Here is a 16,142-nt window from a genome sequence, read left to right as displayed (position 1 = left end):
AAATAGAAGCTAGAAGATTATCCAGGATTGCTATTTTAGGGAGCATCTTAAGATATCTACTAAAATACAATTCTATAACTTGTTCTCTCAATATTTTGTTGTTTTATAAGTGAGTTCTGTTTCTTCTAGCTATAACCCTCTCTTCTCTTGTCCTTCATACCACGCTTTTTGAGAGATCAGTTTATACATATTATCTCTATTTTCTCACTGCCTATTAGTATAACACAATGCAAGGAAGTGTGTAAATCATACATGTATATCTCAAAGAATTTTTACAAAGTGAACACGTCTGTATAACCTCTCCAAAGATAAGAAAAATGAACATTATCAGAACTCCAGAACCCCCTTTTGTTCCCCTTCCTTGTTACTACCGTCAACCCCTACCAGTTGGTACCCCTCCCCACCCTTTGTCAAAAGTAACTTCTTCCTGATATCTATCACCATCTTTTTCCTGTTGTGCTATCAAATATTGTTCATTCTATCTAACTACATTTTTGCACCCATTAATCACCCCTGCTTTATCTGCCACGCCCTGCTACCCTTCCCAGCCTCTGGTAACCATCATTCTACTCTCTATCTCTGTGAGATCAATTGATTTTTAATATTTTGCTCTTACATATGAGTGAGAATATGCAAGATTTGTCTTTTTGTGCTTATTTCACTTAATATAATGTTCTCCAGTTCCATCCATGTTATTGCAAATGGCAGGATTTCATTCTTTTTTATGGCTATATAATATTCCATTGTGTATATGTACCATAATTTTATTCATTCATTCACTGATGGACACTTAGGTTGATTCCAAATCTTGGCTATTGTGAATAGTGCTGCAATAAACATGGAAATACAGATATCTTTTTTTTTTTGAGACAGAATCTCGCTTTGTTGCCTTGACTAGAGTGAGTGCTGTGGCATCAGCCTAGCTCACAGCAACCTCAAACTCCTGGGCTTAAGCGATCCTACTACCTCAGCCTCCCGAGTAGCTGGGACTACAGGCATGTGCCACCATGCCCAGCTAATTTTTTCTATATATATTTTTAGTTGTCCAGCTAATTTCTTTCTATTTTTTAGTAGAGACGGGGTCTCGCTCCTGCTCAGGCTGGTCTTGAACTCCTGACCTCGAGCGATCCACCCACCTCGGCCTCCCAGAGTGCTAGGATTACAGGAGTGAGCCACCGCGCCCGGCCCAGATATCTTTTTGACGTACTGAATTCCCCTCATTTGGGTATACACCTGGCATTGGGATTGCTCAATCCTACTGTAATTCTATTTTTAGTTTTTTGAGGAACAGTCATACTATTCTCCATAGTAGTTGCACTTACATTCCCACCAACAGTATACCGAGGGTTTCCCTTTCCCCACATCCTCACTAGCGTTTGTTATTGCCTGTCTTTTTGATGAAAGCCATTTTAACTGGGGTGAGATGATATCTCATAGTTTTGAAACTTTTACTGTTTACTAAGAGACTTACATATATTAACTCATTAATCTTCATAATAACTCTATGAGGTAGGCACTACTACTATCTCGTTTTATAGATAAGGAAACTGAGGTACAGAGATCCTAAAGTCACTCAGCCAGGAAGTAGTGGAGCTAGGATTCAAGCTCAACTATTTGGCTCCCTGTTTCTCTGCTCAAAATCACTATGGTTTCTGAAATTAATGCAAAGAGTATCAAGGGAAATGTAAGTTGATCTGGAGGCACTATTTGAAGATGGTCAGTGATGCTGCTTCCAGTACTCTGTTGTTGATGTGTTTTGGAGCTCTGTGTGAATGCCTTTTCTTCTTTTTACAGACTTGGCTGGACTCTGCCAAAGAAATAAAAAAGCAGGTTCGTGGTAAGTGATATAGCCCTTATTATAGTTCTTTCTTTCTTTTAGTAGGTCAGAGGATTTCCAACCATTTCTGGCTATGTGTCAGTCACTTTAGAATCCTGACTATCACAGATTGCTTTGAAATTGAGATAAAGCCTTCCCCTGGAAGGAGGAGATTCCATAATAGAAAAATGTAGCAGAGGTGGACACTATGGAGATGTAGGTCAGATCTTGATGATTTTTTTTTACAACTAGGCAAAGTTGGGGAAGATAGGAACAGTTGAGAGTAACAGAAGGTGGAAACAAACAAAGATGAGAAAGGAAAAATGATAGGGGAGTCAGTTCTCAAAATGTATTGATTGAAACTACAGTGGCCTACTAGGAGGAGTTTGCTGCCAGATCCTGTTCCTTTTAAATTGTCCTGGACTATTACATTCTGTTTCCATGTTCTCCTCCCTATAGTCCTTTTCATTCCTTTCAACAGTTCTCTCCCAAAATTTGAAGTATGAAGGGCTGTGGAAGGAAAGAATTGCTTGCCACTGGCGCTTCTGCCATTATGGCTTCGCTCTTAGTTCTAAGCCCTCTCGCAGGTATTACTGCTACACACTGATCAGACTAGTATCTGGGATAAATATTTCTGGATTGAAAAAAGCGTAGATTAGTATTTTGCAGCACCAAGTTCAATGGGCTAGCTAAGGGTTAGAGACTTTTTTTTCCTGATTAAGACTACCTGTCCTTTTAGTTTAGTTTAGTTTTAAGTAAACTTCCAGGAAATGCAGTAGTCATTATTCATCATGATTAGTAAGTTAACTCTGTCACCTGAAAACAAACTTTACTTTTCATTTGTTTCTTAAGAAAACACTTTGTTATGGTGAAATATTTTCCTTTACATCCTGTTTATAATTGCTTTAACTTTCTTAGCTTAGAGAAACAAAATACTCCTTTGGACTGGCAATGCTCCATATTTGCTCCCTACCTATAAGAGCATGTTTTAAAATGCAAGTCAGAGAAAAAATATTCAGAGTATTTGCGACACAACAAGAAAAACCTCTCAGCCGCTTTTAATGTAAATACTTTTAATGTTCAGTATTACTCAGGAACAAATGGTTGTATAAGAAGACTTTTCAGGAATAAAAGTTAACTCAGAGATTATGATGAGTGAAAAAGAATATCTAATGGATTGTGTTCCTGGATATTAAAAAACAATCTCTGTTAAGGAAAAGAACCTAAACATTTGTCATTTAAAAAAAATATTTCAAAGACCATTGAGACAGGAGGCAAAAAAAAAAAATTACAAAATAATAAAAACTCTTCCTGCAACATGGGAGGGAAAAAAACCCATATCTTACAAAAACTATAATAAGGAATCAAAATGTAAACATTTCATTAAGCCAAAGAGAAGATGACATTTATTTATTGCAAAGGTTTTCATTTTACTGTTTTTGTTCACACAAGTAATATATACTTATTGTGAAAAATTTAAACATTATAGAAATCACAGAGAAGGTAAAAGTCCCCTAAATTGTGTCCTGTGGATATAATCACTGTTAAACTGGTGTAATCTGCAAGATTTTTTTTCTCTGTATACATATATATTTTGCTTTTCAAAAATACAAGGATAGCCTTGGCAACATAGTGAGAACTTGTCTCTTTAAAAAAGAAGCTTGAACTGAGCACCATAGCACATGCCTGTAGTTCCAGCTACTAGGAAGACTGAGGTGGGAGGATCTCTTAAGGCAGAAGTTTGCGATCAGCCTGGGCAATATAGCAAGACCCCTGTCTCAAAAAAACAAGTATACTATATATAGTTTTTAAAATTAATTTTTAAACTAGATGCTATAAGTATGTGGTCTAAAATTAAAAGATACAGATGAGTATAGTACAAGGTAAAATCTCCCTTATTCCCTTGTCCTAGTCTTGTAGTTTCCTTTCCCGGAGGCAATCATGGTAATTCATTTTCTATGTTCTTTCCAGAGATGGTCTGAGTATATGTAGACATACATACATGGTTGTGTATATTTTAATATAAATATGCAACCAGTCTTTTTTGTGTAACATAATTTGGAGTACTCTCCATGTCAATATGTATAAATTTATTTCATCTCTTAAAATTTTTTAAATGATTATTTATACAATATATATAACTGGTCCTATTGATGGGCATTTTGGGTTAATCCAAATAGTTTGCTATTACAAACAAGGTTGTAGTGAACTTATTTGTGTATATATATATCTTTGTATAGTTATATAAATATCTGTAGATAAATTACTAGGAGTAGAATAAAAAAAGTATGAATATTTAAAATTGCAATTGATATTCAACAGCAAGATTTTTTCCTTAGTTAAAAAAATATAGAAAAGTATGGAGGCTAATGTAACAAATACCCATGTACTCACCACCCAGAATTAACATGTATTAACATTTTTTATTTAAAGTAGAACAGTACAGGTAAGATTTGTCTGTTTATTTTCCTCCTAGTTCTATTCCCTACTCTTCCCCATTCATAGAAGTCTATTATTATGAACTTGGGTGATTTCTTTCAGTCTATGTCTTTATATTTTTCCTTTCGTATTTCCATACCCATATGTCCATAGTATTGGTTTCTGTTTTTTTGAAATTTCTCTCAGACCCAACCATACCCATTTGGACCTTCTTCTGAGGTTTATCAATCTCCCTTTCTCCTCCTCGCATAATTTTTAGCTTTGCTTATTTTCTTGGTTCTATATAAGAAAGAGCACCCTTGCTGAGTCAGGCTAGCCACTCCCATCCCTTTCTGGAATAGTAAAAATCAAAGGCAAGGGCAAGAAAGCCATCCATTTTTTTTTTTTGGAGACAGAATTCTGCTGTGTCACCTGGACTAGAGTACAATGGTGTCATCATAGCTCACTGCAACCTCAAACTCCTGAGCTCAAGGAATCCTCCTGCTTTAGCCTCCTGAGTAGGTGAGACTATAGGCACATGCCACCACACCTGGCTAATTTTTCTGTTTTTTATATTTCTGTTTTTTGTAGAGACGGCATCTCACTCTTGCTCAGGTTGGGCTCAAACTCCTGGACTCAAGCAGTCCTCCTGCCTAAGCCTCCCAAAGAGCTAGGAATTACAAGCATGAGCCACTACACCCAGCCCCTTATATTTTCTATGTATACTATAAATTACTGATATATAGTTTACACAAATTATGTTTTAAAATCTGTAGCCCATGTATGCCCCTTCCTAAGTGCATCCTTTTCTCCTTCCACTGCAGAAGTTACTACTGTCTTGAATTTTGTGTTAATGATTTCATTGAATTTTTTGAAATGCTTTTTATTATCTGTGAATGTATACCTAAAAATATAGGGTTGTGTTTTCTTTTTGAACATCATATATATTTAATTATATAATAGGTAATCATATGTGACTTGCTTTTCACAAAAGAGTTTGTGAAATTCATCCCTGTTGAAAAAGAAAATTTCATAACAATTTTTAATCTTTACTATGAATGATACCTTGATTTTTTCCTTTATATTATACTTCATGTTTTAAATGCTGATTCCCCCCCTAGTAAACTGATTTGGCAGTGGATCAGGATCCACAGTGTAAAAAACACTGATGTAGGATATATACTTGGAATTGGAATTGCTAGATTATAGGTTATGTTTATTTTCATCTTTACAAGATATTGCCAAATTGCTCTCCTTTAAATTGATTGTAACAGTTCACATCCTCACGGATTATATGAGAGTTCTTGGTTTCCTGTGTCCTCAGAAGGCAGGAATGTTTTTTCAATTATTAATTTAAAAAATTTTTTGGTCATGCCTATAATCCTAGCACTCTGAGAGGCCAAGACAGGAGGATTGCTTGGGGCCAGGAGTTTGAGACCAGGCTGAACAAGAGCTAGACACCATCTCTACAAAAAATAGGAAAAAAAATTAGCTAGACATGGTGGCATATGCCTGTAGTCCCAGCTACTTGGAAGACTGAGTCAGGAGAATCACTTGAGCCCAGGAGTTTGAGGTTGCAGTGAACTATGATGACACCACTGCACTCTAGCCTGGGTGACAGAGTGAGACCCTGTCTCGAAAAAAAAAAAAAAGAAAAAGAAAAAAAATTTTTTTTGTGGGAGCAGATGTAATTTCACACTTACAGAAAAGTTGAAAGAATGATATAAAGCAGTGGTCCCTAACCTTTTTGGCACCAGGGACTGGTTTAATGGAAGATAATTTTTCCATGGACCTGGGGTGAGGGCGGGGGATGGTTTTGGGATGATTCAAGCATATTATGTTTATTATGCAGTCAAACCTCTCTGCTAATGATAATCTGTATTTGCAGCCACTCTGCAGTGGTAGTAGCATCATTGCCTCAGCTCCACCTCAGATCATCAGGCATTAGATTCTTGTAAGGAGCGCTCAGCCTAGATCCCTTGCATGCGCAGTTTACAGTAGCGTTTGTGCTCCTATGAGAATCTAATGCCACTGCTGATCTGACAGGAGGTGAGGCTTATGCTTTATCTTCTTTTCTATTTATGTATACGTGCATGTGCATGCACACACACACACACACACACACACACACACACACACACACACACACACAGGTTTTTTTTTCATGCACCACTTAAGAGCAAGTTGCATCATAGCAGCACTATTCACAATAGCCAAAAAGGTGGAAACAACCCAAATGTCCCATCAACAGATAATGGATAAGCAAAATGTAGAATATTCATGCAATGGAAAGTTATTCAGCTGTAAAAAGAAATGAAATACTGATACATGCTACTGTGTAGATGAGCCTAGAAACATTATACCAAATGAAAGAAACCAGACACAAAAGGCTACATATTCTATAATTCTATTTATGTGAAATATCCAGAATAGGTAGATCCATAATGGGCAGAAAGCAGATTAGTGGTTGCTAGGGGTTGGAGGCAGGGGACAATGGGAAGTGACTGCTTAATTGATACAGGGTCTCTTTTGGGAGTGATGAAAATATTTTGGAAGTAGAAAAAGGTGATGGTTACACAACATTGTGAATGTACTAATGCCACTGAATTTTGCACTTTAAAATGGTTAATGTTGTTATGTGACTTTTACCTCAATTAAAAACAGAATAAATTGTAGTCATGATGCTCTTTTGCTCCAAAATACTTCAGTTTAAATATCCTAAAAACTAGGCATTTTCTTACATAACCATAATACAATTATCAAAAGCAGGAAATTAACATTGAAACAATACTGTAACCTATAGACCTTATTTGTCAGTTGTCCCGGTGATATCATTTAGAGCAAAAGAAAGTTTAATACTTTGCATTTAGTTGTCATATCTCTTTAGTTTTCTTTAATCTAGAATAGTTCCTGAGTCTTTAAAGTATTTCATAACATTGACAGTGTTGAAGGGTACAAACCAGTTATTTTATAAGTGATCAATTTGAATTTGTCTGATATTTCCTCTCAGTTAGATTCAGGTTATGCACTTTTGGCAGGAATGTCATTGAAGTGTTGCTGAGTTAGAAGGCAGAAATTTTAATGTTAAAACTTTTTAGAGCTTTTTCCAGCCACCATTTTTTTCTTTCACTAAAAATTCTCCATAAAGTATTACTAATTATATATATTATGTCTTAGATATGGTCACTGATTATAGCTTAACTTTAATATTTTTTGAATTCCAAGTGATTAACTTTTTTAGCTTCCCTGTTGCATTTAATCCTGAGCTTGTTTGTGTTGAAACTGGGTGGTTTCTTTAGTAGTATCCAAAACTTGTAACTGTTGTGTGGAAAAGAATAGGAACTGAAAGTTTGAGTTCTGTGTCTTACAATTGCCGTTAACAAAAGTTAATATGTGGGACATTTCTGTTTACTTAGGTATATTTCTAATACCATTAAACTTATTATTTTAGATTAAATAGAGAGAAGAATCCAAACGGAATATAGGGTTTTTTTTTAATGTTTTTATTTGATTAGGTCTAGTAACTTAAGGTCATTGTTGGGGGGATCTGGGATAATGATAAGTAATTTTAATATATTAATACCTATTATCCTTTCATGCAGTCTTTTTTAAAAAAATGTTTGTCCTGGAGCTTTAGTATTCTTATATGACCTTCACAACAATATTGTGAAATCAGTTACTTTATTTCATTTGTTTAATCAACAAATATTTCTTGAGCACCCATTGTGTGCCAAACCCTGTTTTAAGCACTGAGGATACACATCAAATAAAACAGAAAAAAATTTCCTGCCCATAGGAATTTATATTTTAGTGGGAGGAGACAAATAAATAAGTAGCAAATGTACACACAGCACAAAATTCAAGTGGTATGGAACAGTATATAGTGAAAGTAGTTCTCCTTCCTATTCATTTTCCCTTAGCCTCCCTGTTTCCCTCTCCAGGAATTCTCCTTCCTAGTTTCCCCAACTACTATAACTAGTTTATTATATATTCTCATAGCAATATCCTGTACATATATAATCATACTTGTAATATATACTTTTTTCTACCCCGCTAACCCTTTATAGTAGCTTTCTTTATACACTCTTCTTCTTTTTTTTCATATAACACTATGTGTTGGAGATCATTCCACATAGAGCTACTTCTTTCTTTTTACTAGCTACCTAATTTTCCAATGTATAGATGACCCATAATTTATCTTTTCTTGCTAAATAAATATAATATATTTAGACTGTTTCCAGAACTTTGTTGTTATAAACAATATCTCATACATATATCACTTTAGCTGCTTTTAGGTATATGATTAGATGTACTTATGGAAATGGAATTTTTAGGTGAAAGGCTGTATACATTTTATATTTTGATGGATGTTGTCAAATTGTTCTCCATAGTATAAAACTTTAGTCTTTGGGAAGCCAGCAGTCATGCTAGAAAAACCCTGAAGGGTAGCACTCAGCTGGAAAAACTGAAATGCATTCTCCATGTAACCTTTACTTGTAATCTCTATTTTCATTGTAGATCAAAAATACAACCCATTTGCATGTGTCTCAGGATTGAACTCTTGTAGTTTTTATGCCTAAAATATTTTTGTTAGAGGTATAGTTTCTAAAAGCTACCTATATTACTTCTTTGTTCTTATTTCTAGAACAATCTCCTAATCTCACCCATATTAATGAGAAGAATGCTTTTATTTGAGATACTCTTGACAAATATCATAAATATATAATGCCAAAACCAAAAAAGAACATTTCTGGGTCACCCGAATGACCTCTCAGGACTCAGAGTAGTACAGTCATGCACTGCATAGTGATATTTCTGTCAACATGGACTGCATATATGATGATGGTCCCATAGAATTATAATGCCATATTTTACTATACCTTTTCTATATTTATATATATTTAAATACACAAATACTTAACATTGTGTTATAATTGCCTACAGTATTCAGTACAGTAACATACTGTACAGGTTTGTAGCCTATAATATATACTATAACATACCATTAAGCCTATGTGTGTAGTAGGCTAAACCATCTGATGTTCACATTATAATGAAATCATCTAATGAGGTATTTCTCAGAATGAATCCTTGTTGTTAAGCGACACATGACTGTATATAGATCACAGTTTGAAAACCATTGTTACATACAAGTTGTCATAAGAGTTGGTTTTCATCACGTTATTTTGCCTATGTAGTTCTCATCCTTTGTAAACAAAACTATTATATAATATTAAGTCAGGTAAAAAAATGAGATCTTCTAGCTCTAACTCTTAAGTGATATCTAAGCAACTTTTTTCTTTTTCTTTAAGAAAAAATTTTGTTTTATCCACAAAGCATGAAAATATTTTAAAATTTCACGAAAAAAAATAAATTTTTGAATATTTTGAGGTATTTCTACACTTGATCTTAGCCAAAAGGCTGAGAAGTGATTTTTTAAAGTGCTTCTAATACTCATAAACTTAGATATAAACGTAAAATTCTTTTATGTTTATTTCTACAGGTGTCCCTTGGAATTTTACATTTAATGTAAAGTTTTATCCACCTGACCCAGCACAGTTAACAGAAGACATAACAAGGTAAGCAATTAAGTAATAGTTAAATATGTAATAGTAATTCTTATCATCATAAGCTCTGGAAATTTCCGTATTCAGAACTGAAGGAAAATGATGAGCTATTAAATGCTTAGCCTAAGAGAGAAAGTTTCTAGTCACTTCAAGCAAGCTTGCAAATAAGTGAGCCTAAAAGCCTCAGGTGTCTGACCTGCCTGGAGGAAAGCGGTAGGAAACTAGTCTTGCTTATCATGGGTATTATGCCAAGCTGGGCAGGGCTCCTATAAACCACACCAACCTCCAAAGGGCAAGCCACAGATATATGTGGTAAAATGGCTCTATTGATGTTTTTGTTTTTTGTTTTTATACTCTTTTCCCACCATATTCCTTCTTATAGGGATCAAAAGAGCTAAAAGTCTCAGTGTTATTATTTCTTCCTATCTCCGTTTTAAACTGTATGATTAGACACATGATCCCCATGAAGTGAATGTTCCTTTGAACCCACTTAATTTATGAAATAAATCTTATACTCTTTAAAAACAACCTGATTTCTTTTTAGAAAATGACTTTTGGACGGGCACGGTGGCTCATGCCTGTAATCCTAACACTCTCCGAGGCTGAGATGGGTGGATCATTTGAGCTCAGGAAGTTCGAGACCAGCCTGAGCAAGAGTGAGACCCCCGTCTCTACTAAAAAAAAATAGAAAGAAATTAGCTAGACAACTAAAAATATATAGAAAAATTAGCCGGGCATGGTGGCGCATGTCTATAGTGCCAGCTACAGACATGCACTCTAGGAGGCCGAGGCAGGTGGATGACTCGAGGTCAGGAGTTCGAGACCAGCCTGAGCAAGAGCGAGACCCCGTCTGTACTAAAAATAGAAAGAAACTATCTGGCCAACTAAAAAATATATATATGTATATAAAAAAAAATTAGCTGGCCATGGTGGTGCATGCCTGTAATCCCAGCTACTCGGGAGGCTGAGGCAGTAGGATCGCTTAAGCCGAGGAGTTTGAGGTTGCTGTGAGCTAGGCTGACGCCACGGCACTCACTCTAGCCCGGGCAATAAAGCGAGACTCTGTCTCCAAAAAAAAAAAAAAAAAAATTTACAATGTGGAGGCCTCAGTTTTTTCTGTACCTCTCAAATAAGGGAATAGACTAAACTCTTGAAAAATCTGATTATTAAGTTCTATGAAAAGTCTATACCATTTTTTTCTTATTGTTGTCTAGTCATCCTTAGTATTAATAAATTCTTGAGGTTGAGATGCCATATATCTGCCTTAGAAAATTGTTTTGGTTATTTTCATGGGTAATATTTGTCTTTTAGAGTTATTACTTATTCATCTTTCTTCATCTGGGCTTATTATGTATAAAACAAAACACATTCCTAAAAATCTTTCCTAATTATCTACATTTTAGAGGAGTTTAAAATTCTTGTGACTTGTTTGGCATTGCTTTGATTTTTTTGGAGAAAGCATCCATGTAGTGACTAATTATAGATAGAAAAACTATTGCTGTTGTATATGTTATTGAACATCTTGCTGTGGTAAAAGCAAGGGTATGATTCTAATTAATATAGGAATTGCCAATGTAATCACACTTTTCCTGTTTGGTAAAACAGTCTGAATTGGTCAACTCAGACTGTTAGACCAAGTGGTAAGGAGGTCAGGGCCATATGTGTGAGCATTAATACTGAGAGAAGTGTCTGTACATATTAATGCACTCTATTAGTGTGTTGGACTGAACTGTTTTAACTGCAATCTGAATTCCCAACAGTTTAGCACACAGGTGGAATTAGTTTTACAAGGTTGCTGATAATATGTGGAAGGCTGTATACAACTTAGCTCACCTTGGAGGGAAAACACACTAGAATATTCATATCTTATTGAAAATGTGTAAATAATGTCATCTTCGTATATGAAGGACAATATCTACACATTTGGCAAAGCATTGTGATAGAAAAGAAAGGGCCTGGTTTTGGAGCCAAACAGCCTTTATTGCCCTCTGAGATTGAGCCAGCTAAGCCTCTAAGGATGCCTCCTCATCTATAATCTGGCAATGATACCCACCTCACAAGTTTTTTTGTAAAGATTAGATAAGACACTTTATGTATCTATGGCACTTAACAAAATATTAGTTTCATTACTTCCTTCAGAGTTTCCTAACTTTTTCTAAACATGTGTACAACATAGTTATAGTATTTTTTTAAACGTTCTATATAGAGAATTTTCACAGAGAAAGGAAAAAATTATAGTACAATGGATAATACCCACTACCTAGAGTAAACAATTACTGGTATGATCTCATATTTACTTAACCTCTCTATTTTCTTCTCCCTCTTTATTTTTTTCCCTTTTCCTCTTTTTCTCTCTATATTTTGTTGTTGTTGCTGCTGACATGATAATGTCTTTTCTCTTTTGGCTGTAGATACTATTTATGTCTTCAGCTTCGGCAGGACATAGTTACAGGACGTCTGCCTTGTTCCTTTGCAACCTTAGCATTGTTAGGTTCTTACACCATCCAGTCTGAGCTGGGAGACTACGACCCAGAACTCCATGGCGTGGATTATGTTAGTGATTTTAAACTGGCCCCAAATCAGACCAAGGAACTTGAAGAGAAGGTCATGGAACTGCACAAGTCATACAGGTGAATTTGTCTCCAGGGTTTGTTCTGTGTTTTGGCAATAAGTTTAAACCCTTGATGTGGTATTGATTCAGTGTTTGCCTAAAAGGGTGCATAGTGCCATAGAAAGAGTCAGTGTGAGCTCAGTTACCTCCACAGTTTGACTTTGAGCAAGTCATTTAATTCTTCTTAACCTCAGTTTTCTCATCAGAGTAACAGGCATTGAATTGTAGGATGAAAACTTAACAAGGTAATGTATGTAAAACACTTAGCACAGTGCCTGAAACAGCTCAATAAATGATAGCTATTATTATTATTATTATTGCCTTACCTTTTTCCCCCCCAGACTTAAAAGTTCTTTTACTGTATTAGGTGCCTTGAGATCCTTAGAGCAAGAGTTTTTAACTTGAGATCTATATACATGGATGGATTTCAGAGGGCCCATCAAACCCCTGAAAGTATTTTTAAAAGTCTATTGAATTCATTAACTATATTGCTTTTTTTCATGAAAGCAATTGATGATGTTGGGAGGTTTCATAACACAATGATCAAGAACAAGTGTTTATAGTCAGTCTGAGCTGGGTCAAAATCTTGACTTTGCTTGGTCCTGGCCTTGTGACCTTACGTAATTCATTTATAACCTCTCTGAACTTCAGGTTCCTTATATTTCTGATGGAGATTATTACCTCAGAGGAAATAGGATTATTGCTAGGTTTAGAAGAGGTAGTGTGTGTATTAATAAAACACTTAATACAATGTCACAATGTCTTTCGGATAGTAAAAATTCAATAAATATTAGCTAATATTAAAGTGCCAGAAGAATTTGTGTTTCTTCCCACCATATATTCATTGTTATTTGAGTGACTTGCTGCAGCTAAATTTTATAAACTGCCTTAGTGTATTAACGTGAAAGTCAAATCTTGGCCTTGAGTTAGTACCCCGAGTTATGTTAGTATGAGTTAGGTTACCAAGCTCCAAAGGATTACACTGCTCAAAGAGAAATCCAAAGAGTGTTCTCAGTAGGGTTGCCATTGGTAGTAGCAAGTATTCTGTCTAGCTGTTGAGCCATCTTGTTCTCCTTAGGGTTTTTCCAGTAGGATTGCATGGATTGGGATGCTTCAAATAAGAGAGATTTAACTCAAGGTACCCCAATTCTGGGTGCTTTATTGCCCCTGTGGGTTCAAGTACTTCAGTCATGAGAACCACAATAAGGACTTTAAAGTTTGCAACCTACATAGTAGTAGTTTTGTAAGAGTTACCCAACTCTCCTGGGGTCACACTCTTTCCAAAGAGAACTACCAATCTGCTTTTCAAGTTGGAGCTTATGCATTCCAATGCACTGATGTCTGGGATCACTAAATACACTGCTTTCAACTTGTTGATAATTAACTTAAGGATATTACATTGTCTTTGAATACATTTTTAATACTTTTAATCATATTCTGGTTATGATTCTAAAAATTTACATCTAAAAATATTAATACATGTACATATTAATACATATACATACAGAAGCAAGTACTGGAAAGAAACAATCAATTAAAATAATTTGATTTGTCATTATAGAATGTCAAGATTATAGGGAATTTTTTTATTTTCTAGTAACTTAAAAATAATCTTTAGTAGTAGTTGTATAAACTTTGAGCAATCAGTAAAATAGTAAAGAAAAATATTTTACTGCTGCCATAGAGCTGAACAGCAGAAAATGGTGGTGTGAGAAATGATTGATACTTTAAATCTATCTCTGATGATTCTTCTAATGGTTATTTGATCATAAGAGAATCTCAGGTTTGGGAGGACTTCATAGAGTCTCTCATCCAATTCTTGACTCTCCTTCATAGAATTGTTACATAATCATAATAACTTTAAGTAGCTAATTGTACATCTATTTTTATGTGCCAGATATGATGACAAGCACTTTATGTACAATATCACATTTAATCTTTATAACCACTCTATAACCACTCTTTGAATTAGACCAGCGTTTCTTAAAATGTTGCTCAAAATGTTCTCAAAAGGTACTCTACAGACCCCAGTGATCTTCAAGATTCTTTCAAGGGGTCCATGAGGTCAAAATTATTTTCATAATAATACTAAGATATTATTTGCCTTTTTCATTGTGTTGAAATGCGTGGAGCACAAGTCAAGGCAGTTGCACCAAACTGTACTAAGCAGTCATTATATTGTTCACCACCATGCACTTGCAGTTAAAAAATAAAAATAAAAAAGGCCAGTTCACCTAAGAATCTTCTTAATGAAGCAATAAAAGGCATTAATTTTATTAAATCTTGAATACATTTCTGTTTAATATTCTGTGTGATTAAATGGCAAGTACACGTAAGGCATTTCTGTACAATAGTTGTCTCAAGGAAAAGTACTTGTATAATTTGAGTTGTGAGCTGAATTAGCCACCCTTTCTATATAACACCACTTTTTTTCTGGAAAACATGACTGACAAACTATGATTATTCACACTTGGTTATTTGGCATTCTTTTTTTTTTTTTTTTTGAGACAGAGTCTTGCTCTGTTGCCTGGGCTAGAGTGCCGTGGCGTCAGCCTAGCTCACAGCAACCTCAAACTCCTTGGCTCAAGCCATCCTTTGGCCTCAGCCTCCTGAGTAGCTGGGACTACAGGCGTGGGCAACCACCCCCTGCTAATTTTTCTATTTCTATTTGTCTGGCTTATTTCTTTCTATTTTTTCTTTTTTTTTAGTAGAGACGGGATCTTGCTCTTGCTGAGGCTGGTCTGGAACTCCTGACCTCAAGTGATTTTCCCGCCTCTGCATGCTAGGCTCCAAAGAGTGCTGGGATTACAGGCATGAGCCACCACATCCGGCTGAAATTCATTTGCTCAAAAATGAATGAACTGGTACTTTTAGGAAAACAACTGAAAGTTATTTGTTGACTGTGACAGCTTTTAAATACTTAAAGACTTTTTCTGTCAAGGGCAGTAGTGATTTTAATGAATATGATTTTTCTTATACATATATTGTATAATGAAATTTGTCAATATTTGGCAGATTTACATAACTCGGTGAACCAGTATTTTTTAAATAAGAAATGCACAATGTTACAAAATCACGCATGAGTAAAAGAGCTCTTCAAAGTGCAAGATAGGTTGGGTGTGGTGGCTCATGCCTATAATCCCAGCACTTTGGGATGCCTAGACTGGAGGATTGCTTAAGCCCAGGAGTTCAAGACCAGCCTGGGTAACACAATAAAACCCTGTCTCTACAAGAAATTTAAAAAATGAGCCGAGCATGGAAGTGCACACCTGTAGCCCTAGCTATATGAGGCTGAGGTGGGAGGACTCCAGAGTTCAAGGTCTGAGCAACAGAGTGAGACCCTGTCCCTTAAAAAAAAAAAAAATTGCAAGGTAGACCAGTAGATCTTAATGTAACAGTACATAAAGTTCATTGATATGTTTCCACATTTCACATTGCAATTAACCTTTAAGAAACTGCCATTGTTGAGTTTTGTATAATATCAAAGAAGAATATTTTAAGTTCTCAGTCCTTCCTTTTCCAACTACATATTTGTGTGAGAGCATATTTCTTCATATACTATCAAGTCAATATATTATAACAGATTGAATGCAGAAGATAAGAGAATACAACTGTCTTCTGAACCAGACATTGAAGTGATTTGTAAATTTGTGAAACAATATTACCTTTTCATTATATTTTTGGGAAAATACTGTTATTTTTCACAAGTGATGTTATTAATATTAAAATA

The 16,142-nt window shown here is 35.2% G+C and overlaps 1 protein-coding gene and 1 pseudogene across 1 annotated transcript in view; one reads left to right on the top strand and one right to left on the bottom strand.

Annotated features, from left to right (window-relative positions):
* EPB41 (erythrocyte membrane protein band 4.1) overlaps positions 1–16,142 on the top strand; it is a 115,019-nt gene that overhangs the window by 22,093 nt on the left and 76,784 nt on the right. Inside the window, exons 4-6 of the mRNA XM_045545739.1 lie at positions 1,795–1,837; positions 9,738–9,813; positions 12,213–12,431. Coding sequence (XP_045401695.1) covers positions 1,795–1,837; positions 9,738–9,813; positions 12,213–12,431 — 338 coding nt within the window. The remainder of the gene's footprint in view (positions 1–1,794; positions 1,838–9,737; positions 9,814–12,212; positions 12,432–16,142) is intronic.
* On the bottom strand, positions 9,586–9,667 carry LOC123636082 (annotated as a pseudogene).

Source organism: Lemur catta, chromosome 3, assembly GCF_020740605.2.
Source record: "Lemur catta isolate mLemCat1 chromosome 3, mLemCat1.pri, whole genome shotgun sequence".
Lineage (NCBI taxonomy): Eukaryota > Metazoa > Chordata > Mammalia > Primates > Lemuridae > Lemur > Lemur catta.
This window is presented reverse-complemented; position numbering and strand designations above follow the sequence as displayed.